Source organism: Ambystoma mexicanum, chromosome 3q (assembly GCF_040938575.1).
Source record: "Ambystoma mexicanum isolate Mex_15411 chromosome 3q, UKY_AmexF1_1, whole genome shotgun sequence".
Taxonomy (NCBI): Eukaryota; Metazoa; Chordata; class Amphibia; order Caudata; family Ambystomatidae; genus Ambystoma; species Ambystoma mexicanum.
Genome location: NC_090926.1, coordinates 274,700,987 through 274,728,041, shown reverse-complemented (window position 1 = coordinate 274,728,041; position 27,055 = coordinate 274,700,987). Strand labels below are relative to the sequence as shown.

Sequence of the window (27,055 nt, the reverse complement as noted above, 5' to 3'; positions counted from 1 at the left end):
AACAAGGTTCAAATCCCCAACCCGGCACCAGAAAAGGTGACGGAGGGAACACATTAGCGAGCCCTTTCAAAAACTGAGAAATTAAAGGAATCTTAAAATAGGAACATTCTTCAGGCGAGCGCTTAAAGATGGACAGCGCCGCCAGGTAACCTTTAATGGTCCCCACTTGCAAGCCCCTGTGGGCCAAGGAAAGCAAAAAAGACAGAACCATGGGAATGTCACACTTAAAAGGATCCACGTTCTTAACCCTGCACCAGTCGCAGAACTTTCTCCAACGGCAACGGTACAGAGACTTTGTTGCCGGCCGCCTGGCCGAGAGCAACACCTCCATTACGTCTTCAGGGAGGTCCCAATCCTTATACCTCAACCTTTCAGAAGCCATGCATGAAGGTTGAGCGATCTGACCTCTGGATGGAGAACCTGACCCCCCTCCCGTGAGAGCAGATCGTCTCGGTAGGGAAGACGACGTGGAGGGCAGATGGACAAGTCGAGAAGGTCCGGGTACCACATCCTCCGGGCCCACGCCGGAGCAATGAGGATCATCCGGGAGCCGAACCTCCGTAACCTCTGCAGTACTTGCGGGATGACGGGGACTGGAGGAAACGCGTACAGCAGTGGGAACGACCACTCCGCCATGAACGCGTCTCCTAAGGCTCCTTTTGGAGGAAATTCCCACAAGCAAAACCTTTCGCACTTCCGGTTGACACTGGAGGCGAAGAGATCTACTTGAGGGGTCCCCCAAAGGGCGAAGATCTCCAGGAGAATCTCCTGAGCCAGCTCCCACTCATGAGAGACCGTGCTCTGCCTGCTCAGAGCGTCAGCCGTCTCGTCGTCGTCTCCGGCCAGATGAACAGCCAAGATCGAAACTTCCTGCTGGATGGCCCAGAACTCAAGCTGCATCGCCTCCCTGCACAGAGGAAGTGACCCTGCCCCCCCTTTTTGTTGAGGTAGTGCATGGCCACCGTGTTGTCCGTTAGAATCAGGACACACTTTCCTCGCACAGTCGGCAGAAAAGCCTTCAGGGCTAGCCTGACGGCCCTCAGCTCCAACAGATTGATATGGAGTCTGGACTCCACCGGAGACCACACGACCGCTGACTGTCAACTCGTTGGCATGAGCTCCCCATCCCGTGAGGGATGCGTCCGTCACGATCGTCACCTCCGGCCAGGGCAGCCAAAATGGGGCCCTCTTCATCAGATTGCCTTCGACGGCCCACCACAGAAGGTCCTGGGCGACCGAGGGCGGCATCTGAACAGGGTCCGACAGCCTGCCGGAGGACTGAGACCACTGGAGCTTGAGTGCCCACTGCAAAGATCTCATCTGCAGACGAGCCTCTGGCACCAGAAGAATGCAGGATGCCATGAGGCCGAGCAGTCTCAAGAACTCGGACGCTGGGAGATTCTGGGCAAGTTGGCTCTTCACATTCAGCAGATGGTGCACAAGTTTCCTCACCTGGGGAGGAAAACACTGCCCCAGGGATGTGTCAAGCACTGCGCCGATGTACTGGAGCTGCTGCGTTGGTGTCAAATGGGACTTCTTTAAATTTAGGGAGAAGCCCAGCTTGTGAAGGGAGTGGCAGGTGACGGACAGATGATCCAGGACTTGCTCGGGAGAGCTCCCCCTGATCAACCAATCGTCCAGGTAGGGGTAGACGTGAATCTCCCTTTCCCGAGTTGCGCTGCCACCACCACCATGAGCTTGGTGAAAACCCTCGGGCGGAGGTCAATCCGAACGGCAGGACCCGAAACTGAAAGTGCGAGTCGCCAACCGCGAACCTCAGGTACTTCTTGTGCTTGGGATGGATCGGCACATGGAAGTAAGCATCCTTGAGTTCGAGAGACACCAACCAGTCCTGAAGTTGAAGGGCCTGGAGGACTTGAGAGAGAGTAACCATCTTGAACTTGTCCTTCCTGAGGAGTTTGTTCAAACCGCGCAAGTCCATGATGGGTCTCAATCCCCCGTCTTTCTTCGAAATCAAAAAATAAGGGGAATACCATCCCTTGTTCCTCTCCGCTACAGGCATCAGTTCTATGGCGCCTTTCTCCAGCAGAGCTTGAATTTCCTGCGCAAGGAGCGGATCTGGACTCTTCAAAGAGAGGTTCCCAGGTGGATTGTCGTGAGGCCTCTGCCGAAAAGGAAGACAGTAGCTGTGGGTTATGATCTCCAGAACCCACACATCTGAAGTAATGGCTTGCCACTCTACAAGATGCTACGCCAGCCTTCCTCCAACCGGCGAACCATGGGACCTGGCCTCATGACTGAGTGGTAGCGGCTGCGGCGTTGCCTGAGGGCAAAGAGGCAACTGCCCGAGCGGCCTTGGCACCTGGAGTACCCTTGTTTCCACCTCTGGCACTCTTACGGTGGCCTCTTTGACTGCTAGCACCTCTCGCTTTACTGAAGGATGAGTAATAGCGAAAGGAACCACCCCTCCATTGTTGTCCCCTAGGACGAAAAGGCGGAGTTTGGCGAACTGCAGCGCCCAACGACTTTGCTGCAGCTTTGGAGGTCTGCAACTCCTCAAGGCTCTCGTCAGCCTTGCTGCCAAAAAGATGTTCACCGTCATAGGGCATGTTGAGGAGCCGGGACTGCACATCAGGAGCGAACCCAGACTTCCGCAACCACGCAAACCTGCGTATTACAGTGCTCGCCGCCATGGATCGGCTGACACAATCTGTCAAGTCCAAACCCGAGTGAATGGCCTCACACATGGCATCCTTGCCATCCTGAACCATAGCAAGGAAACCATCCCGTTCAGCCGCTTCGGGAATACGTTCAGACGCTAATGCAACACAGTTCCACAGAGTGTGTGTGAAACGAGACAAGGCACATATGGAGTTGGCCGCCTGAAGCGCCATACCCCCTGAAGAAAACACTTTATTCGCCCAGCCGTCGAAACGTTTGTCGTCCCTATCCGGAGGGATGGTAGGATACGTCTGCTTTGTCGGGGCCGTAGCCGCCGGCACCACCAAACTCTCCGGAGTGGGGTGCCTGGACAAGTAGCAGGGGTCGCTACTGGCTGGACGGTATTTTCGCGACAAAGACTTGCCCACTGTCGGGAGACTCTCCGGAGCAGTCCAAGCCGCCGCCACCCTTCTCTGCAGAGCCATATGAAACGACAAAACCGGATCAGTGGGGGGACCAAGATCAAGGATGCCCGTGAGATCATCCTGAACGAACTCCCAGACATAAGGCGCCGATACGAAGAATCAGCATGAGTGCCAGGCTCCGGCCTACAAAATTCCACCTCTGGAGAGGTGTCCAGTCCACTGGCATCATGCAGTGACTGCCTCAGGTCATCAAACTGGCTATGGCCCGAGATAAGCTCATCTGGTACCATAACCGGAACCAAGCCGTCATCAGAGCCTTCATCACCCTCTGAAATGTACTCCAGGCGGGGAGAGGAAGACATCTGGGGACCAAAGCAGTGCCTGACCTTAGCCAGAGCCTTTCTAGGGGCTAACCCCGTGCCACAGGGCCCCTCTGACACCACCGCCTCGAAAGGCATCGAGGGTGCCGAACGAGTCGGCGTCGACAGAAACGGCGTCGACATCGAGCGAATCGGCGTCAGCTGCAGCGCCGCCAGCATCGACGGCGTCGACACAGGCCTCGAAGCCGGAGCTCCGAGCGTGTCTCTCGACGACCTAGGTGCCGACAGCATCGACGACCCCCTCGGAGGCAGAGCCTCGAGAGAAATCGTCGACGACATCGGCGCCACAGGCGTCGACGTCTTCTTCGAAGACGGCACAGGATCACGTGGTCTCGAGCGCGTCGAGGACCGGGACCTGGAACGGGCATGGCGAGAACGGCTACCCTTGTCCGAGCAGGACCTCTCCCGCGAGCCGTGCCGACCACCCGAGCCCGAAGGCGTACGAGCGGTGTCTCGACCGGTACCGACCGACCCCACTCGGAGGCGCGGACGGACCGGTGCCCTGCGATTCAAGAATCGCTAGCATCTGCTTCCCGAAGGAAGCCTATTCCTCCAGTGTCGCTTGCATGGAGGGATATGCAACCCGCCGACGGGCGGAGTCCTCGGAAGAGGACTGGGAAGGCGACCGATGCCGGCGTTTCCGGGAATGCCTCGAAGAGGCGGAGGAGTGGCGAGACCGACTCCTGGAAGGAGACCCACTGGACTTCCGACAATGATGCAGAGAGTCGCCCCTCGAGTCATCCGTCGAAAGCCCTGCAGACCTTGACTTCCTGGGCTTAGACACCCGACCTACTGACAGCTTCTTCTTGTGTTCCCGCAAGGCCTTTGCCGTGAGCGACTGGCAGTCGACACAGTCGTGCGTATCGTGGGCCTCCCCTTAGGCACCAGAGGCAGGCGTCGTGCGAGTCCGTGACCGACATCTTGTACCCACAGTCCCCGCATTTCTTGAAGCCCGGACGCATGGTTGAAGACGAAGTAGACATCGCCACGAACAGGTCTTCACAAAAAACCGAACAGGTTCAACGAACCGAGAAGAAACCAGCAAACTCCAAAGAGTCGAGGCGTACCGAGATTCACGAAGCGAACACGTTCGCGGAAAAACCAGAACTGAGGCTATGGGCGTTGTGCGTCCTACTTATCACATCGGGTGACGTCGGCCGTCGGAGGAGGTCCTCGGGGACGGCGCATCGAAGTCATCGACGCAGGAGCTGAAGATTTTCCGAAGCAGCACAGCTGTGGACATTACCTGTCATAGATATGGAATATGTTGGAGGACCCAATCCCCTCGAAATAGATATACTAGCATAGTTTATGGGTGGAAGGTTCAACAGGATAGGCAAGAGCAGGTTCAGAATCGAATGCAGCTATGGTATGGTAACTAACAGGGGGATGGAGGGAGGAAACTGATATGGTTATGTCGAGTTAATGTCATAACCACAATGACTGTATGATTTGAGCGCTGACTTGCATCTTTGTCAAGTGCAGACTATAAGATGTGACTAGTCTTGTAGAACAGCAGTCTATTCGGTTAACAATAGATGCTGTTATATGGAAAATGTTAAAGTATTAAAAAAAAATCACAGCATAAATCTGCAACTGTATGTCAGACGCAATATCAATTTCACATCTTTAGTTTGATAAGTTAATAAGAATAATAATCACAACGTAGGGTTCATCTGATCAACTTAGCAATGGCATCAGTGTACGGAACTGTGTCTCCCTAATAACATAGCAATCCTCACCCAGGATCCCACTTAATAAATATATGTGAAATCAATGGTAGTTTGTGTTCATTTTTCCTCTCTGTCTGCCGAGTCATTTATGTTGCAATTCATGGCCGTATAACATCCCACTCTACTCATCCGGCTTGCTTATGTCTTTGGTACAGATATAACATTGCTAATGAAACCAATAATGAAATGCTGGCCAACAAGGAATAAAATAACAATGAAATTATGATTTAAAAAAAAAAAAACTATTGTGCATTTGATTAATAACAGACCTTACACATGTACTAATACAACAGTACACACATTAAAAAATATGACAACCATACCCAATACATAAATATACATATATCAAAAATACAAAAATATTGGCCACCTTATCACTGAGCCAAGTAAATAAAATGAATGCAGATAGCTAAAATACACATCATAAAAAGTTCACAAAACCCTAATAATAAAGAACAATAAGAGCAGTCAATTTAAAACAGTTATATAATGTCCCCCAATTTGGAAAAATGTCCTTTAAAAAAGCCACTAAGGCAACTATCAAAGAGACCCGACTCCCATCTACTAATCTTGCTAAAAAATTAGGTGGAATTATAGCATATACAGAGTGCACACATTTTCCTAAAAAGAGAATTCTCCTCTGCAATGATGTAGGTCATTCCATCACCAAATGAAAGAGGGACTCCACACAATCCATTTTGCACATTCTACATGTGCGCTTTTCTCTTGAGAGACCAATGCGAGGACCAATAGCTTCCAGAGTATGCAGAAAGTTCAGTCTAAACTTAATATAGCACTTACGAACATTACGGTTTTGCATATCCTTAAATGGCACAAACTGTGCATAGCTATAGTTGACATTGGCGATGTGTAATATTACTAGTACATTAGTAAAGGAGAATGATGACCATTAATGGGTTAGCGGGTAAGCAAATCAGAGATGCAGTGAAAGAAAAACATGGGCACTCACCTTCTTCCAGACTGCTCGGAGCAGGCACCACCACATGGGAGGCAGTGCTTTTATCTTCTGTTAGAGTGCCCTGGAACACAATTTGTAATCCTATCAGGCACTGCGATAAAAACTCTAAGACCTGGACTGTGACCCTAACCCACAAGATTTACCCTAACAGCACATTCAACAAGTCAAAGTCAACAGCACAAAAGGCATAGATAAAAATGCCCCAAAACAGGCACGTGTACACAAAAAGATTGATGCACGAACAGACCAAAGCACAAAGACAATGGTGCATAGCAGCAGATTCATGCCTGGAAGAGACAACCATACAAATATTTACGGAGACACGCACACAAACCTCCTCCTTAGTCCTCACGTGCCCTCTTCCTTTCTAGCAAGTCCCTGGTCCCTCCTAACCTCCATGCATTAGACAATTTTATCTTTTGCACGTCCTTCCTAACGTACTCATGACATGACTTCTTTAGTCACAGCCCTTCTTTCTTCCACTACTACAATGTGACAATACATGCAGGTTTCCTGACCCCAGGGGTTCCATCAATTTAATTTTTATCTCCCCAATCAAATTTATCCTCCAAATGTACCCTCTACTCTGGATACTTTAACTGCTCCTACAAGACTTTGTGAGGTTCAAGATCCATAAAGACAGCTCTTGTTTTTGGGAGCTGTATGTGGTACGTGTTCAAGCCCAATGCGTATACTTAAGGTGCATTTGGAATCTCTGCCATGATCACGTCTTGAAATGTGTACTTTGTCCCTATCTGCTCCACACCCCCATGCACTATCCCTAAATCCCCTCTGGCTTCCAATATTGCCCGAGCAATGTTGAAGCTGGTCTGTCCTCTGGGCCCCGGCAACACCCCGACAGAAGGCTGCGCCTGCTCTGCTTTCTATTAAGCCCCTCCTCCTGCATCTACAGATAGCATCTCCAATGCTTTATCAGGTACAACCTCCAGAACTATGTACCTGGTGCCGCTTTATGATGTCCTTCAGTTTGCTGAGCAGCTTGGGTTCGATCTCCGCGTGTAGGTAAATGTTTGGCCGTGACAAGCAGTTATTCTGGAGATGCAAACATTTACGCATCAGTTCTCGTACAATTGTTACAAAATGTCATAGGCAAAACGTAATACTAATAGTTAAATACTACAGCTCAGTTTAATCAGTGCAGTGCGATTTCTAGGACAAGTAAAAACGAGCAAGGGATGAAAGAGATGCACAAGAGAGGTGGTAAAGTCAAGTAAGTGACGTGGCAAGAGTGAGACAGCGGAAAGGTGAGGTAGGCGGTATGGGGCAGAGGCAGCAGAGATATGGTATGTGATGGGGCAAAGGAGTAGTAATCAGAAAGGACATGCAAATACCTGAACCAGGGACTTCTCAATTGTCATAAACATCTCCACGTTGCGATCCATCCGTGATGGGTTCTGGAAATCAAACCTCCGCCTTATTGAAAGAAAAGGAACTGTGTGTAAGACTATGTGCAGCAAAAAGGCTGTATGTAATACTATATTAGGGCAAGACTGTGTGAACACCTTCAAAAGGTAGGCCAACAGGTTGGGAGACCATACAAAGTAAAACAAAGCACCGAGCAATCGATCACAGCTACACAATTCTGTATCTTGAAATACAAATAAAAACTGATTTACAATTCAGAATCACATGAACCAAGCTAACGATGAAGGATGAGCGCGATGAAGGATGAGCGCAGGAGGTGGAAGGTAAAGGGCGATGAGTGGCTCCTCCTAGTTTATCTTTTATATGCATGCTCTATCACCTTTGAATTAACATGTGCTCATGTCACATGGCCATCCACCAGCTCAGCAAAACCTAACAGACTAAATTCAAAGGGCTAGATACAATGCTTGCTCTAAATGAAAAGCCCTTCATATATGGAGTTGAGTGCAATGATAGAACTCCCTACGGTTCCCAGGACTGGGAGTGCAGATGATAATGTAGAACATAACAGAGGAGCATTGGATGCTCTCTTGTTTGGAATGTAGCAGAATTTGGTTTCAGCACTTGGATATTAAAATGAATTATCACTCATTTTTCTGTTCTCGTTTATCTTTTTTATGGATTTTTTTAAAGCGTTAAACACCATCACGTTAGCTTCGTCGAGGTATACAGAAAGAATATTGGAGGAAGAAAGAGCAGGCATTTCGGACCATGCGCTAAACCACATGTTACAAGTAACAGGTATCTCTTTGCGGCTGATGTGAACCTCAGATGGGACAGTTTATGGCACAGGTAGGGGGGATAATGATTTACAAAGAGAATAACCTTGGTGATAACCTTGATAGCGTGCTAGTCTCAGTGGGCTTGAGTTTAGCAAGCAGAGGGAAGTGTGGGACCTGACCGTATATGGATATATGAGTCAAAGAAATAATCTTAAAATAAATGCTTTGTTTTATCAGCACCCAATCGCAGTCCCATGTGATGTGGTCTGACTGTTTTAGGTCCAAGGACGAAAGAGCTTCAAAAACCTTTGTAACGTTTTGGCTTGAAATTCAGTATAGATGCTATTGCAGTAGTCATGTCCAGACAGGCTACTGCCAACACAAGTGAAATTAGTTTACAGATAATCGGATGGTAGCAGACATTTTGAGATAGTAGTCACCTGGGAGACAAAAGAGAAGTGGGGACCTGGAGATGTACTAAGTCCACAAGTAAAGAGTAAGGTTGACAAACCGGGAGTTCATCAGCAACATTTCAGCTTTAATTGAGTTTTTAAAATGTGGAACACCAATACAATCGTGAATGTGGTGGAGACATTCATAAGTCGATCACAGACCTCCACAGCACTGCAGTGGCTTAATCATCAGCACCCATGAAAGCCGTCATAACTACTATGAATTTAAGAAAGTGGGTGTTATGAAAAAGCTGAAAAGGTTCAGCCATAGCGCCAAGCATTTGATCACTCCACAGCCAACCATGTTTATTGACAGGAAGAAAGAAAGGACCACACCTCAACTGAAGGAAGACGACTGAAGCGAAGTAAACGGTTTCTCGGTCATTATCCGTCCATTGACTTAGTAGAAAAAGATGACCAATCATAGCAAGCGCTGTGTAAGAATCTAGCAGGCTCAAGGCACATGGAATGTTTTGAACTATAGCCTGAAGGGATTCCGCTCAAATATCTAGAAGGGTGATTTAAGAGAATTAGGCGGGAAGAATACCAGTTTGAGGGGAAAGGGAAAGCTACACTCAAGATGTTCAAAGGGCAGTCATGTACCTCAACAAAAATAAACTCAACAGTTATTTGTTTCCTCAGCAGAAGAGAAGGGGGCCTTGTCTTAAAGGCTACTATTTCTAGATGGATTGTAAATTGCATCCAGCATTGTTACACATTGTCAAACAAGACACTGCCATTTACACCAAAAGCTCACTCCACACGTGGCAAAGGGGCTTCATTATCGTTCAGCGAGCATGCCACTGGAAGTAATCTGCAAAGCAGCCACATGGAGTTCAGTACACACTTTCACACAGCATTACTGTGTTGACACCTAGGCCAGGAATAACTCACAGATGGGACAAGCAGTGCAACAAGATTTGTTTGTCTCGGTTTCTTCCATCAACTGTAAGGAAGGCATGATATCAAAGCAAAACAGACAAGTAATCACAGTTCAAAAGTGTTTATTAAACTGTAAAAATGGGCGAGATTAACGCCTAATCTAAACCTAAATCTAAGATGGGAGCAAACTACGACCATCAACTAATAACAATACAGTGCTAATGGAGTCGAGTCAAATAAAAAGGGCATATACAAAGAAAAATCCTATTGCCAATCCTTACCGCTATGCTACAAAATAGTGTGGGATAATGTTCATAAGAAAAGAAATACGTGTTCTCAAATGATAAATCAGGATGTTATGGTCGGGGTCTCCCTTACCGACGTTTGAAGCAGAGGACAAGGTGGGACTCAAGCACAGCACACTTCTGGGCTTCTCCGGCACCAGTTTACAGTTCCTTTTTCTTCATCAGGACCTTCCATGCCCAAGTCTCTTTATGTAAAGTCTCTTTCTTCAGAGGGCCTGTTGCATCACAAACAAACAAAAGTTCCTTCTATTTACTTTCACGAAGGGCGATTACTCTTCATCCGAGGAACCCCCTCAGCCGGGCTTCGGTCCCTTTTATGTTGTCACCCTCCCTCAATCGGGCTCAGACCAACAACTCACTGTGGACATCCCTCAGTAGGGTTCACGTTTGTCACCACAATGCAGTTCACTTTGTTTTTCAATTCACAACATGTTAAAGACTTTCGACTGTACAAGGGGTTTTGACTTGACCCTTGTATGACCACTTTGACATCTCTCGCTGGCCTCCCATAGGATCTCTTGGTTCTTGTAGTTTTCTCAGTTCAGCATATCCTCCTTGTTCAGGAGCGGGGTATTCGTTACAGTCTTTCAAAGGAGCAGCCACGCTGTACCGGACCACTATAACCTTAATACCTCGGTTGCTCACAAAAGACCTTTGTCTATTATCTTCTTTTCTTTTATGCAAATGTTACCACTGCAACTTTGAGCTTAACACAGTCCGGGGCACTATCAATTTTCCCCGACTCACCGGCTTTGCTGAACCTGTTAGCTTTTCTTCTGTTGGAGTCAACGACGGTACCACAGCAGTAAGCTCTTTTCCCCGCCCTGGCTATCAGTGCGGGAGGGCCCCGTGTACCGTTTACATCTGCCACAACAAACGCCAGCTGCAATTCCCGGTCTTACTTTTCTTTTATCAAAGGCTTTGCGGCTCCGGGTTGAAAAGGGCAAGGGCAATTCCCTCGGTACCATCCTTTCAGTTTCCATCGCCTTTCTCCTTTGTTTGAACTGCCATTCCAGAATAGCTCCTTTCTCGCGAGTTCAACCTTGCTCAAAGTGTGCTCTCGTTCTCCGCCTTTTATCCCTATGAGGAAGGGAAAGGGCCAGCAGGTGTGTGTAGTTATCGACAATTGCCTGATTCTGCCTGACCCTTGTGTTGGGACATCTCAGGTAAACGGCTCTGGTGTTAGTCTGTTGTCTTTCGCAGTGTGAGAAAATGTATGTGTAGGAAAGGGGGGGTAGAGTTTCAAAATATCCTACGGGGTAGGGTGGGCAAAGGTGTCATTAAGAAGGGGGTACCGCGTCTCACCTTTCGGTGTGCCACTTCCACTCCCTGAAGACGTCCTCATCCAGGTGATCCTCCCGTACTTGTCCACCCCCAGGAACTGGATCCAATAGCGATGGCCATGTCCTGGCCACCTGGATGACAGATCCCTAGGGACTAGCGGGTGAGACATCTTCAGGTTTCTCAAACATCCCATCACCTTCTCCTGGTACTGCTTGCTAGTCTATGCAAAGCATGTAATTCTAAGCAGATGCACAAGCCTCAGAAGACATATTACATACCTCTACTCGTCTTTCTGATGCTTGTATCTGCTTAGTTTCACATGTGCCCATCCAGCCTCCCCACGTTGGGAGTAGAAGCACCATACACAACTTGTATGTTATGTGCGGTTTTACAAACAATTCTTCACATTCAATATATACTCCACGCAACTTCAGGTCAGAAAAATAACAATCTGAGGACCTCAACATGTGAGGGATCATGGATACAGTACATGTCACAGTAGGGATAGAATTAAAGTGACACCCAGTCTTTATACATTTTCGAAATCGATAAACCAATAGATGTAGGTGTATGCAAAGAATGTGATTCTATATTTAACCAAAGAGGTGGGAAAATCCCATAACTCATCAACACCTAGAGTAAGATACATCATAACAACAGGACTGGTGTTGCATGGGATGAATACGCAAACAAGTAATCAAAACGTATTATTAAGGCAATCAATGGGAATGGCACCAACTGAGTCGCAGAACAAAAAACAATAATGAAGACAGATTTAATAATAATACTGTTGTAAACATGCATAGAACAAAACAAGGTGCAACCCAGTGCTAAGGTAAAAATATATACATAGGTATTACGGATGTTAGGAATCTATCTCGCTAGCTCAACATGGGAGACGCTGGTGTAATTGTAATTGGTTATTTATAACACACTTAATACCAAAAGTTTCTAAGCGCGGACCCGGGGATCGAACCTGCATTGATCTGCATTGTCTTGCTTCCAAGATGAGCGCGTTTCCCCCGAGCTATCCTACCGAGACAAGGCAGCTGATCTTTATACATGAAGCTCTTCCATACCAGGTGAGTCTTTTTACTGAACGCTGCTCTCGATTTAATCTGCTGCATGGCATGTGGACACGAGCGTTGCTGATAGTTGGGGATAAGGTGTTTTTTTGCACATGTGATTTGATATGATGTGGCATTTATAACGTGTCCTGTACACAAGTGTTCCTAGGCGCAACAAGACAAGGAGGGGCAAACAAAGGAGGACAAAATAACAATCTTACTAGGCCTTGTGTCATTCAGATGGTGCAAGTGTGGGGTAGAGGGAAGGAGAGAAGTGCCAGGGGGAGGGGGAAGTGCAGTTAACTCACAAGTGCAGCCAGCGGGTGGCTCATAAGTGCCGTGATATGATATATTTTATTTATATTGCGCTCATACATAAGTGTTTTAGAGCGCGACCAGGCAAAGGGAGGGGAGCAGGGGAGAAGAAAAACAATGATCTTACCAGGCCCAGTCACATTAAGAACATGCAAGTGCATTGGAAAGGGAAAAGGAGAAAAGTGCATGGAAGGGGGTAGAAGTGGAAAGTGCGGAAATAGGAGAGAACAGAATAAATAATACGAAAAATAAATAAAGGCGATAAACAGTGGTAGTGCAGCCATCAAGTGGCAAGTGCTACGTTAGCCAGATAGGGTGTATCTGATAAGTGCAGAAGAAAAGTGGGTGGGGGACTGTATGGGTACAGATACAGACCCCAGTGCAAGGGGTGGCCCGGAGGCAGTGAAGGAGGGTGGCAGGGTGAGCAGGTACCTGGACCCACAGGACAGAGGGGGGCCAGGTGCACGGTGCAGAGAGAAAACAGATCAGGAGGGGAGAAGAGGGAAAAAGGCTGAAGTGAGGAGGAAGGTCTTGAAAGAAGGGACTGTAGGGTTGCAGATACACACCCTTAAGTGCTGTGGAGCACGGAGGCAGTGCAAGGGCAACTAGACATGCAGAAGCCGGGGCCCGAGTTCAGAGAGTGACTAGGTAACCAGTGCGTGCAGCAGTTTGGTGCATCAGCAGGGGAGAGGAAGAGTGAAAGCGGAAGCGAAAATGAAGGTCTTGAGTTGCTACCGGAACCAGAGATGGTTCTGCTCAAGTTTGAGAGAGGCAGGGAGATAGATCTGCCCCCAACTCTCTGCTTGGAGAAGCGTCTGACCCTCAGACGTGCATGAATCTAGATGTGTTATTCTATATAGTGATTTGATCATTTAACATGTTGCTGTTTATTATTAAATCTATTTTCATTATTGTTTCTTTTTGTTCTGGTGACATTTCCATTGATGACCATAGTAGCAAGTTTTGATTACGTGTTTGTGTATGCATCCGATGATTCTAAGCAGATCCACAAGCCTCAAATGTTTATTATTGAGTATTGTGCGATATCACCTGATGTTTTCATTTTTCATAAGTATTTGCGTTTTTGTACATTCCTGTCTAAATTGAATTATTGTGTATTATATTGTGTGGCCTGATTGAGGGCCCTCAACCCCACTCACACTCTCTAGAGAACAGCCTTGACAGCACTTCGCGTTTACCTTGATTGGGTTTTGCTTAGCCTCTCTGAGTTCCCAGTTCACTATAACTAAAGTGGCCTCCAAAATTCTGTCGACCAGCCAAATTCTAGAAATCCATATTAATACACTAATATGTCAGTATTATAAAGTTTCTTTTCCAGGAAACTGATGGTGCTTTGATTTAGAAATCACCACCTGACTTGTTGGTCTCTTGTCTACTTAATTACTTATTGGCAATTTGAAATGAGCCACAAACACGGAGGTTTGCTTCATTGGAGCAGGCAAATATGGACACAATCACAACAGTGGAGACTGCGTGATGAAATATTGAAATTGACACAAAGTCAGTCAGGATAAAAGGGTGCCTACGGAGAAGAAAGTTAAGTTCTCTGAAGATGCCATCTTGGAACTGTTTACACAATTCTCAAATGGACTTCCTATGATTTCTCTTGCAGAACAGGTACATTTTGTGGGCAGGGCTTCTCTAGCTTGGTCTATCTGCGAAGCTGGTGAGTCCCAAACTCCTGCTTTCCTTGCCACCTACGGGGAAACCCTCCCTTTCTCTGACAAATACCTCTATTTGCAGAGTGGTGAGGACGAGTGGTCTGTGGTAACTGCGAGAACAGCTTGCTGCTTTTGTTTTTGGAAATATTCTGTCTACTGTTTTCATCTCGGAGCAGGAGCTTACTCACCAGTGTTTCATAAAACACCATCTGCCACATGGAGTGGTCGAGGACGAATGGTCTGTGGCGGCTCCAGGTAAAGCGGGTACTGGCTAAGTGAGCACCCATAGATTTTCTTATACCTTCTTAAAGTATTTCCTTAAGAGATTGACTGAAGCTCACATATTTCCTCAGACCGACACATTGTAAATTATCTGCTTGCTCAGCTATACGAGTCACTGCGAACAAAACACATCTAAGAGGTGAGGGATGAAACCTCTCTACCCCACACCTACGCTTTAAGGAGCCGTTCTAAACGGCAGCACCTGCTGACGCGCAGACAACTGGTCGGCAGGCGTCGACCTCAAGTGCAGCAATTCGTTCCAAGTGATCCCACAGTGGATGGGCAGTGGGTGCACATACCACCACCGGTAGAGCATGCACTCAAATCAGCGTCAAACAAACAGACCGAGGAGTTAAAGATGACAAACCGTTTCTTATCAACAAATCATTTGAAGTCACACTAGCCCTCCACACCTCTTTCTACCAATGTTTCTCCACTCATGAGTTCGCAGCTATGAATTAATACCGTTGATAATAACAATTCACTGCTTAACATGTGTCTCAACCTGCACAGGAAGTCCATAGGAGAAACAACACAGCAATACACGGTTTGTCTGGCGTCCCTGTTGACAGTTCACTGGAAAGCTTGATGATCGCTACTTCAACCGGAGCACATGATTTGTCATTTTCACCTACTCTCGGTGGACATGATATTCGGCCTATGTTCTGCTATGGCTAGTGAGCAAAACGAGGTGAAGCAAGTTTTCGCAATGGTTGTGGACATTATCCTTGCCAATAGTACCAACAATGCGTAAATATAATCTTAACCAACTTAGAAGAACAGGTTGAGGTAGTGGATTACACGCCTCAGCCGAAAGGGAAAAAAATCTGAACCATCATGTCGCAGGCAAATCAATCTACGTGTTTGCCTCATAACCAGTCTACCACAAGTAACATCAGTGTAATATCTATGGGTCAGTCCTGAAGCAAAAACTTTAAAAAAGTCATGCTTCCTAAAACCACTCAACTACCCACCTTGCATCCTCCAATGTCCAACTTGGGGGCACAGAAGGCACCTTGTAAAACAAAATCTCATAGAAGTCGGTGCAATTCGAAAGCGATGGACAATAAATTGCCTGGTACGATGGACAAGAGGCTCCAATTTCCTGAACTTGTAGCCTTAAACGCGTCACAAACAAACTGGGGAAGCCATGGTTGGACGCAATACTTAAAACTATGGAAAATCTGTTGGGTAGTCAACACATCGCTCCCCCCATGCAGCTCCCTAAGCTATAAGACTTTCTGCAGCGACTGCAAGAATTTCCTCAGGCTGGGCAGCCATTTAGGTTTCCACAGGGGGCTAACCTGCTTAGCACCTCAAGCGGCACTGCAGGGGCATGAGTGGGTGAGCAATGGTCAACACCTACCAATTGCAGTTGGACCAAGGCCAGCCCCAGTGTGTAATACAGCAGCAGTGAGCTTAGCTCGATCCATCACATTGGGCCCAGTATATGCCCAGCCCAATCAAAATTTAGTAGGGGCAAACTAGAGGTTTTCTTCTGTAATGCAACATATGAAGGGCCCGATCGAGCTGGAAGCCATAAAGCATTTAATTTGAGGCCCTTATTCACATATCTCTGCGCCTGTGATTCCAACACTGCAATCTTTGCAGTGCCTCACAAACAATGACCACTAGAAGAAGCAAAGAGGTCCCATGGACTGCTAACTTTAGGCAACGCCTACTACAGTTTTGAGGAGCTTGCACCTTTAAACCAAGGTCAACTTCTTAACTGCTAGAATCTTATGTCCCTCTTCAGCCAAATTCAGGGCCTACAAATCCGGATGCCGCACAATATTGAATTTGTAGAATTGCCAACACGACATAGTTCCACAAATTGGTCCATTGTCTCCTTTGTTTCATTAGTGTTGGTGGAAAGGGTACTTACTATAAGCAGCATCAGAGCTCTGTAACCTGGGTTTTGACATCCAGGTATGTCAGGCGAAAAGAGATGGTTTGCCCAGAGCAATGCCAGAAATTAGGATTAATTCCAAAAATTCCAGTCATCACCTCTTATGTTTTGCGTATGTCAGGATGTGGTCATGAAGTCAGGGGCACAGGCATGCAGGGGTTGCATGCACAGGAGACCTGGGTGGACACTGTCCTGGCGCCTTAGGCTTCAGGCTCATGAACAAAAGTAAACAAGAACATCCATTTAACACCAAAAAGCTTTTATTATGGACATAACACTTCAGATGCATTAACCTTGAACATTCCATCCATTAAGCAGGATGCATTAACCTTGAACATTCCATCCATTAAGCAGCCCCAAGTGTATTCTTGGGTGTGGCTGCTAATGGACATGCTCACTCTCTAGGAGTGGCAGGGTGTGGCTGGTAAGCCGGCCCTAATGGGCGTGCCCACGATCTAAGCTGTAGAAGCTGCCCCGATCCTCAAGACAGAGCTTCGCGTTATTCTTCACTTGCAAGCAGCGTAATGCTCACCATCGCCTGAGGTCAGACTTACCTTTGAAGATTCTGCTTCCTGGACATCCTGCTTCCTGCCAGCCTACTTACCAACTGGGGGAAGCTTTCCTTACCTGTTCATCTCTTCGGTGAACCAAGTATTCATCTTTACACTTTCCAGAACGCCGAAATCTTCACCTTGGCAACGCATCACGACACGCTCCATCGTCGACAGCAGCGCCTGCAAGGAAAAACAGAAGACAAGGTTAGACATCGCAAAAACAGTCAGTTTAAGGTTGCGCTTTGCCATACTTCGCGCTTTTCCTTAAACCATCACTTACTTGCTGGCGAACATTGCGGTAGCATCCATCTTCCATCCGGCCGCGTCTCGCGTCTCACAGCTGCATTGAGGCCGCATTTTCATCTAAGGGAAGAAAACAGAAGAGACATTATTGCGGGCATAAATAGGAGCAACATATAAAGACATTAAACAGAATGAACTGCATCACAAGAGCTCAAGAAAGACTTACCAATCATAAGGAGAAGCATAGTCACAGCTGGACTGCACTAATCCTTACCAGGGATCAGTGAAGGAAGTAGATCCCATTCAACGCGCCCCTGCCACAAGTAGCAGGACGGAGAACTTATCTTCCATAATTCACAGGTGAGCTTTATGGGCGGGCGTATACTCAAAGAAACCGTACTTTGGGGTGAAGGGTTCGAGAGGTACAACAATCACAGATTGGCACACTCACACACTGTTATCTCCACGCAGGAGCAGTATCACCACGTACCACTGCTCACAGATTTTTTACTGAGGTAGAGGCCTGAAGGGGGTGATTCAAGTTCAGGGAGGGCTGCAACCGTGCCCCAATGCCTCCGCAGAGACCAGGTGAGCGTAACACAGGAAGAGGTGCCAGGTGAATATTTGCATATGTTTAGGGCAAAGAGGTGGAAGTAAGAGCGAAAAACCATAAACAGTTTAAGGAACAACCTGTACGTCTGGCCCAAACCCAGCTAAAGTCCAGCCATGATATGATACGATATGGCATTTATAACGCGCCTATACACATGTTTTTCAAGGCACGACGAAGCAAGGGAGGGGGAACAGGTGGAAGACAAAGACAACAATCCTACTAGGCCAGGTGACATTGCGATCACGCAAGTGCAGGGGAGGGGGAATGGGGAAAGTGCCAGGGGGGAGAGGTAGGGGGCAGAGCAATACATAGGATCAACAGTAAAGAATAAATAAAAACAATAGGTAAAAGTGCAGCCAGCTTGTAGCAAGTGCAGGAGTAAGTGCAGGCATCAAGTCAGGAGCTGGGGGGACTGTAGGGATACAGAAACAGCCCCCAAGTGCAGGGGGGTTGCACGGGAGGCAGTGCAGGTGTGCAGCTGGTGGGGGAGGGGACCTGGGCCCGAGATCATAGGGTAGCCAGGTGACCAGTGCAGTTTCAATCAAGAGTTCAGCAGGGGAGAGGAGGAGAGAAAGCAGAAGCAAAGTGGAAGGTCTTGAGGTGCTCCCGGAACCGGAGATGGTTCACCTCAAGTTTCAGGGAGGCAGGGAGGCTGTTCCAGAGGGATGCCCCAGCTGAAGAAAGAGATCTACCACCAACACGTCGTTTGGAGAAACGACTGACCCTGAGGGAGTTGGAGGCGGATGAGCGAAGAGCTCGAGAAGGAAGATATTTAGGAAGAGAGAGGTGGAGGTATTGAGGCCCAGGCCCCAGAAGGCCTTGTGGACAATGCAGAGGGTTTTGAACTTAATCCTCACAGCCACTGGGAGCCAGTGCACAGATTTCTGTCCAGGAGGGATACAATCCCTGGGCTTGAGGCCAAGGACAAGTCTCGCAGTCCTGTTCAGGAGGAGTTGCAGAGGTCGGAGAGTAGAAGCAGGCAGATTTAGAAAGAGGCTGTTGCAGTAGTCCAGCGTAGAGAGAACCAGAGTTCTGGAGACAGAGAGCTTCTGGGGGAAGGAGAGGAAATGAAGAATATCTCTGAGGGGGTGCAGCTGGTAGTGTTACTTCATAGAGACGTCAGGGATGTGAGGAGAGAAGGAGAGAGTGGAGCCGAAGATGACCCCGAGGTTTTTAGCCTCACAGGTGGGAGAACAAAGAGGGCCAAGAGAGGCTGGCCAGAGAGCAACAGGAAAGGAGGGAGCAGGTCTGCTGATGAGGAGAATCTCAGTCTTACTGGCATTAAGGCAGAGCTCGTTGGTGGCATACCACTCCTGGATAGCGGACAGACAGACAGAGATGAGAGAAGGAGAAGAGATGGCGGAAGGGAGCCTGAAAAGGAGCTCAGTGTCATCCACATAGCACTGAAAATTGGAGCAGAGAGCAGCAATGCGGTGGGCAAGAAGTGCCAGGTATTGGTTGAACAGCCAGGGAGAGGGGTTAGGTAAAGCCATAGTTAGATAAAATTGAACACTTATTTATTAGCAGTCGGTGCATGGTGACTGTCAATATTTAAGTATTGCAAATAGTTCAAAGTGCTCTGTTCCATCTTGCAATAGACAGGGTTATAATTCTTTTTCCTTTCACACAGCAGGTATTGAGGCCTTAACCTCAGTGGATATATTCCTTTTGGAAGAAACTTGGTTCAAATCTGGCTTACTTCTGGATGGGTACACTGTTTACTCAGGGTGCCTCAATAAACCCTAGTGGCCACCCCAAGTGGGGGTGGGTGGGCTCTGCACTGGAGCTCGCTTCAATATGGATGCTAAACTGATCAGCATGGATAGGAAATCTAATTGTATGTCTATTGCATTAATAATTTCTCATACACTAATGCTAGCATGTTGATTGTTAATATTTACGATCCTCCGAATGGAGACAAGACAGCATCCATACGTGGTAGCATTAAAGATACATTTGAGAAATGTTATAGCATGTACCCAGGTGGTGAGCTACTGGTGGCTGGGGATTTCAATACTCCTTGTTTGACACGCTGGGAGTTACATTTGCCTGATAGTGATCCTTCTCAATTTAAGACATGTTCAGTAGCGGCTACCAAATATGCATTGAATTGGTAAGGCCTATGTTACTTTAGCACCTAGAACCTCTCTTACCTAATGGGAAGTTCTCTTTAATTGATAAAATCACGAGGCAGGCTATAGATCGCTCCTCGAGTCTTCATTGCATATTTGCTACCAACACTCTTTGTTGTTTAATAACTATGAGATCACTCTTACAACGCTAAGTGATCATGTGATGTTAAAGGCTACACTTAACATTAACTTTTAAACAAGAAATAACCCAGCATTGAGTAGGGCAAAGGTTTGTGCCCAGAGCAATCGCATCCTCTGGATGGAGGCCAATACCTGAAGTATCTGTGAGCGTATTGAGAAGACAGGTTGGCAGCCCTATGATTTGCTTAGTAAATGTAATGGGCGACTGGAGTTTTTGCTGCAAATAGTATGGTTACCCATTCATAGGCCTAACCATGACTTTGTACAGAATGGAACGTCTCACATATTCGATATAGGTATTTATAAGAAGAAGGCCTTACAGTGTGAGATTGGCAACATCAGGCGCAATAAATCCACCTCCTTATCTACTCAAATAGGTACTGTGAGATCCAGATATACAAACTGGCTGGGGCAACATAAAAGCAGTATATTATCAGCCAGTTCGAAGTTGGTCTATAAGTTAATTAAGACCAATGATTCCCATAAATTCTGGTATCTATACAGAAACCATTTAGCTTTAAAGTCCCCGAAAGGATTGTGTGGTATCACAGAGCAACAGTGGACTCTATTTTTAGGTGAGACATACTGGGACATTAACTCACATGGTTGCACGGATAATTATCAAGCCCGGGGAGTTGACATTTTAATTGATGCCATGAGCAGCACGAACATTGCGGCCATCATTACAGGATTGAAATCGTCCCGGGACCGGATGGGTTAGCAAATGTTCTGCTGAAAAGGAGCCCACTGTTCTGGGCTGAAGTATTACACATTATGTTTATGGAGATCCTCCATTGCTATGAGATCCAGGATAGCTGTCGGCTTTCAATTCCAATTCCAGTAGATAAAAAAGGCTCATATAGGGATCCCTGAAAATATCAATTACCAGCTATGTTGGACTCTAGCAAAGTTTTTGCCACAATACTTCTAAAATGATTGGAGGAAGGAGCTGAAACTTCTCATCTTCTCAAGCCACAACAACTTGGCTTCAGGAAAGGTTGTTCGACAGTGCTAGCCATGTGGGCTCTTCAGATCTTGTCGGCTGATGTTTGTAGAGGAACGGATGGGGCACTTTACCTTTCTTTCATTGATTATTCAGTGGATCTTGATTCTGTAGCTCGAGAACGACTTTGGAGTAAATTTGCTGCCTGGCATATTGACCCACAGCTACTTTATTTAAATCGACTCTTGTATACAGAAACATCAGTTTCAGTCTGCTTATCGGAAGAAGGATCCGTTACGGCAGCTGTTGCCACCAACTAGGGCATAAAGCAGGGGTGCATTCTAGCACCCCTGCTGTTTAACCTATATGTGGACGACATGGGGATTGCCTTTTCCCAATGTTGCAACCACCTCCCATGCCTCAGGGGAATCTCCACCGCATTGGATCACCTATGCAGATGAAACGTTTATCCTAGACCGCACCCCGTTGGGCTTACAACATTCTTTGGATGCCCGGTCGCAGTATGAAAAAGACAATGATATGAACATTAACCATCAGAAGACTAAGATCTTACAGCTCCAGCTTAAGGGCAAGAAGCCTGTGAATCATAACTAGTGGCTAGATGGGATTAAGTTGGATAAAGATAACACCTACCTATATATGGGTTGCCCTTTTCCTGGGACTCCCTTTGCAACATTGTTTGGGTGGCTGGTGCCCACAAAACTATTTCGCAAGTGGCAAGGTACTGAAACATTTTATCAGTAGGGCCTGGGGAGAGTATGTGGAAGCCATGTGGGAGGTTTACTCAAAGTCGGCAATCCCCAGCCTATTGTATGGATTGGAATCTGCCTCAGTGTTACTATCAACTGGCTAAATAGGATGGAAGGGAAACTTCTAAAGTCAATGTTAGGATTGCCCAAAGCTGTCTCTTTGGAGGCCCCGGGAATGGAGCTGGGGCTGGTAACGCTCACCACGCTATGGAAGATGAGATGCACTAAGCTATTAATGAAGATCTTTGCAACAAAGTCCAGTGTTACTCCAAATACCCTACCCCCGTTACTCTGAGCTCACAGGACGTTTAAACCAGGTAATATGGCCAATTAGAGCTAGACAAATATTGTCACTAATCAATAAGAAGCCATTGGCCTGCACATTGAGGACATGTCCACTCCTGTTTGAGCTAAGGAAAAAGTCATTATTATGGGACTGGGTGTCAACTCTTGATGGTCTTTCCCTGCTTAAGTGCCATATTGAGTTTATAAAGCAGGGTTTAGCGTGGTACCAACCTCATGCACCTCACTAAATATTGTAGCCTACCACTATAATGTTTCATTTTATAATTACGATTGAATATCCTCCCAGTTAAAGAGATGAGTGGGGCTTGGGTAAAGGAACCACGAGAAGTGAGGCTGTTGAATATGCAGGCAAGGTGGAGTCCTGTAGGCACATTCTGACAGAGTGCCCAGGGTTACAATTGCTCTACGATAGGGGATATGCCTGGGGGCTATGAATCAGATTCATTTTGGTCCATGATCTTCTCAGCTGAACCCGATTGTAGTTGCTGCTGCCCATTACATATGGGAAATTGCTAAATCTAGAACGAACTTGGGAGCAGCGACAAGCTGCAGGACGGGAAATCGACCCAAATAGTGAATCCGTTAGCCCATGTTTCATTTATGTTTTAACAAAGGACATTGTTAGTAATTGCTGACCATCAATGATGCATAAGGAATGATGGGTTTGATTTAATTGAAAATGTACTGTAATTTTCTGAAATGTTTTAATTAAGTGTTGTAATGAGTTTTATTTATATTTTTATTTATTTATAGAGTGCACCTAACCCTAAGGTATCTGGGAGCGTTACATAAGGTTACACATTACAATTGCATGACAGAGGGGTAAGAAACTGTACAAGGAGGTAGTTACAAGTGCATAGCAGACATATACAGATAACAAGACGAGCGAGACAATTATAGTGTCGTGGACATGTACAGGTTAATCAGGATGAGCGAGGCATTATGGTGTCTCCTGTTTAAGGAGCCACGTTTTTACATTTTTCCTGAAGCAGTAGTATGACGGTTCTGGTCTTAAGGCAGCAGGCAGGGAGTTCCATAATTTCGCCGCTAGTACAGGAAAGCTGCTGCCCCCTGCTTTCTGTAGCTTGAATCTAGGAACCTTGAGGCAGTTTAAGTGAGGTGATCTGGTGGGTCGGTGAGAAAAGTTTCTTGTGAATTTACATGCCAGGTATTTGGGAGCTGATTTGGAGACACATTTATGAGTGAGTACTAAAGTTTTGAAAGCGATTCTGTCTTTGGCTGACAGCCAATGGACAATGCGTCTTGTTGCCGATATATGGTGGGTTCTTGGGGTGTTAAGCGCAGTTCTTAGCGCATTGTTTTGAAGAATTTGCAGTTTTTTTTTTATTTCGCTCATTGGTCCCTAGATACAAGGCATTACAATAGTCTAATTTAGATAGTATAAGTGCTCTTGCCAAGGAAGTGCAACTTGCTGTCGACAGGAATGGCCTGCAAGCATTAATTAGTTTGTAAGTATATGCTGTAGCGTTGATTTGTCTGGACAGAGTCAAGGAGGAGTCAAGAAAGATTCCCAGTGTTTTCACTTCCTTAGAGACATTTATGTTCTTGCCATCTATGCTGAATGATTTGAACTGGCTGTCTAGTTTATTTAATCTGGTCTAGGATCCGATGAGAAGTAACTCAGTCTTGTCATTGTTAAGACAGAGGCCGTTTGTCGCCATCTAAGCTTGAATGATTAGGTAGATTTTATTGAGCATTTTCAAACCAGTGTCTGTTAGGAATCATGTTGCCCGGCAAGGATCATTCCGTTTTTGCTCTACTTATCCAAGTTCTAGGTTCCGTACTAGAAACATTAGAAATAGTACGTGCAAAATATTCCATCCTCTACACAGGACAGCCCCGTTTCTGACCCGCTCTTTGTTGCCATGGAGATATAGTAAACTTGCAACAAAACGTCCCGTCATCAGAAAAAAGTCACATGACAACAAGACACATGACGGGATACAAATAAAGCCTGCCCACAAACCCGCGGTCGTTGCTTCTGACTGAAGTTTTTTGGACTACAGTTCTGGATTAGCTTTGTGCTTCGCTTTCTGTTTTCGTCTGAATTTGCTTTTGGTTTGCTATTCTGTTTCATGATTCCGGTTAGTCCTTAGGTCCTGCACGTATTGAACCTTGTCCTCCTCACGGTGTGTGCATTCCCGTCCCCTTACCCTTCCCTTCCTCTGAGCCTTGCTCCCGTGCCTACCTGCTTGCTAACCTCATTTCTGCTCAAAAGACTTCTATTGCCTGCCGAATTGAACCCCTGCAGCCCGCAAGTGCCAACCTCATTTCTGCTCAAAGGACTTCTATTGCCTGCCGAATTCAACCCCTGCAGCCCGCAAGTGCCGACCCCATTTCTACTCAAAGGACTTCTATTGCCTGCCGAATTCAACCCCTGCAGCCGGCAAGTGCCGACCTCATTTCCGCTCAAAGGACTTCTTTTGCACGCCGATTTTGACCCCCTGCAGCTCGCAAGTGTATGACTTCACCTTTGTCTCACGGATTGCTCTCTGCTGACTCATCAGTCCAACCGCATTTTTGTACATCAAAAGGTTCCAATTTCTACATCTCCGGACTTTTCTCTGGACTAGAGACGCTTAGCAGATAATCAACCAGGCGTCCTCGTGCCGTCGGGATAGGTTCTCCTAGGCGTCCTTGTGCCGTCGGGATAGTCTGTTGGATTGTTTATGGACCTGGAACTGGAACTGGTGCTCCTATATTTGTTGGAATCCCGGATCCTGTGGTAAGATATTCCCTCCTGTCTTGTTGTCTAGATTTTCCTGAAACCCTATTTCCTGTTCTCATTTGCCTAGTGTAGACTTGTTCATGTTGCTTTACCTTAGTACCCTATTGTTTCTCTTCTTAGGTTGGAATTGATTACCAAGGAGGATCTTCGCCCATACCACCCCTATTATTACCATCTCGCTAACTGATCAGGTGGGTGGTAACCCTAGAGTTGGGGAGTGAGTCCACTCTATATGTAGTATTCTGATATACTGTGTTTTGGTCTTTTCATAGTTGGCGTGCAGTGGATTGGATCTCTCTGTCTGCTTCTTTGTAACAGCAGAGAGTTACAATTGTAGGAAGAATTCTACGGCTACTGTGAATTTGCATTTAGAACTTCCGCCTCCAGTACCACTGCAGTGAGTCCTAACAGTGTCGTAGTCGCCTGTATCTGCATAGCTAGTGTAGGTGACATCCAAATTGTCGAGGTTATCAAAAAGGGGCTTAGTAAAGGGGCTTTGGGAATACGCAAGAGCCCTGTGGTACTCCGCACGTAACTGGTGCGGGCTCAGCCAATGCAGTCTGTCCAAATACCCTCATGGTTCTGTTGTCCAGGAAGGATTGAATCCAGGAGGTAGCTTTAGCAGAGAAGAACAAGTTACTTACCAAGTGTAACGTTCTTTCGACTGGATGTTCTTCCCACGTATTCCTCATCTTTCGATAATTCGTTATCTCCAGCTTCGCAAAAAATGTTTGTCGGCAGAGGGCGCTGTGCTTGAGGTCGTGGCGTCGATTGTCCCTCGACGGACTCTGTCGACGTCACCGATGGTATAAATAGCTTGAGCCGCGCCCGTTGCTTCAGTTCTGTTTTTTCGATGAAACATATGAGGAACACCCAGGCGTGCCCCATAACTGATGCACTCTTCGTGAGAGAAAAGTGTAAGAAAACGTAAACTGTACTGTGGGGTAGGATGGGAGGGGCGATGAATATGTGGGAGAAACATCCAGTCGAAAAACCGTTACAGTTGGTAAGAAACTTGTTCTTCGAACGGATTGTGTCCTCCCACATATTCCTCATTTTATGATAGACTCCCATAGCAGTGGCAATTTTGGAGGTGGGAGTACCAATTACAGTTTTCATGTACAGAATGCAGAACTGCTTTGGCAAATGACCCCTCATTGGAGGAGGCAGTATCCAAGCAGTAATGCTTGATAAAAGTATGCATTGTTTTCCAAGTTGCAGCTGCACAAATATCTGCTGCCGGGACTCCCCTCTTTAAAGCTGCAGAAGTAGCCATTCCCCTTGTAGAATGAGCTCGAAGCCCATCTGGTGGGTCTTTTCCCGCCAATCTGCAACATTCAATTATGGCCAAAATGATCCAGCGGGATATGGTCTGTTTTGTTACTGATAAGCCCAGTTTATGACCAGTATAACCCACAAACAATTGGTCATCTTGTCGTAATTTAGACATCCTCGAGATGTAAAAACTAAGAGCCCTCTTGGGATCTAGTCTATGCAGTCTCTCCTCTTCCTTGCCCGAATGAGGAGGAGGATAAAATGTTGGTAGTATTATTTTTTGTGACAAATAGAAGTCCGAAACTACCTTTGGTAAAAAGGAAGGTTTAACTTTAAGGACTACCTTATCCTTATAAAAAATTGTATATGGTGGTTTGCATGAGAGAGCCTGAAGTTTACTAACCCTGCGGGCTGATGGTAGAGCCATAAGAAGGACAGTTTTTAGTGTTAAAAGCCTCAATGGACAGGAGTGCAGAGGCTCAAAAGGTATGCAAGTCAAGAATTTTAGTACTAAATTTAAATCCCAAGTTGGGACATGAAAAGGTACTGGAGGGTATATGTTAGTAAGCCCTTTTAAGAATTGAATTATTAATGGTATTTTGAAATATGAAACCTCTTCCGAGGTGCACTTGAAAATGGGCAGCGCAGCAAGGTATCCTTTGATTGTTCCTATCTGGAGCCCCAGATCAGCTAAATGTAATTGAAAAGAGAGCACTACTGGAGTGCCACATTGAAAAGGGTCCACATCCTTATCTTTGCACCAGTTACTAAACCTGTTCCAGCGACATCGGTATGAAGATTTTGTTGCTGGCCTTCTGGCCGAAAGCAAAACTTCCATTACCTC

At 46.5% G+C, this 27,055-nt stretch overlaps 1 protein-coding gene across 2 annotated transcripts in view; it reads right to left on the bottom strand.

The window, feature by feature from the left end:
• Positions 1–27,055, bottom strand: part of SMARCC2 (SWI/SNF related BAF chromatin remodeling complex subunit C2) — a 2,756,167-nt gene that overhangs the window by 2,272,282 nt on the left and 456,830 nt on the right. For both annotated transcript variants that reach the window (XM_069653753.1, XM_069653754.1), the window contains exons 4-6: positions 7,492–7,573; positions 7,100–7,192; positions 6,131–6,200 (exon numbers count right to left, since the gene is read on the bottom strand). In XM_069653753.1, coding sequence (XP_069509854.1) covers positions 6,131–6,200; positions 7,100–7,192; positions 7,492–7,573 — 245 coding nt within the window. The remainder of the gene's footprint in view (positions 1–6,130; positions 6,201–7,099; positions 7,193–7,491; positions 7,574–27,055) is intronic.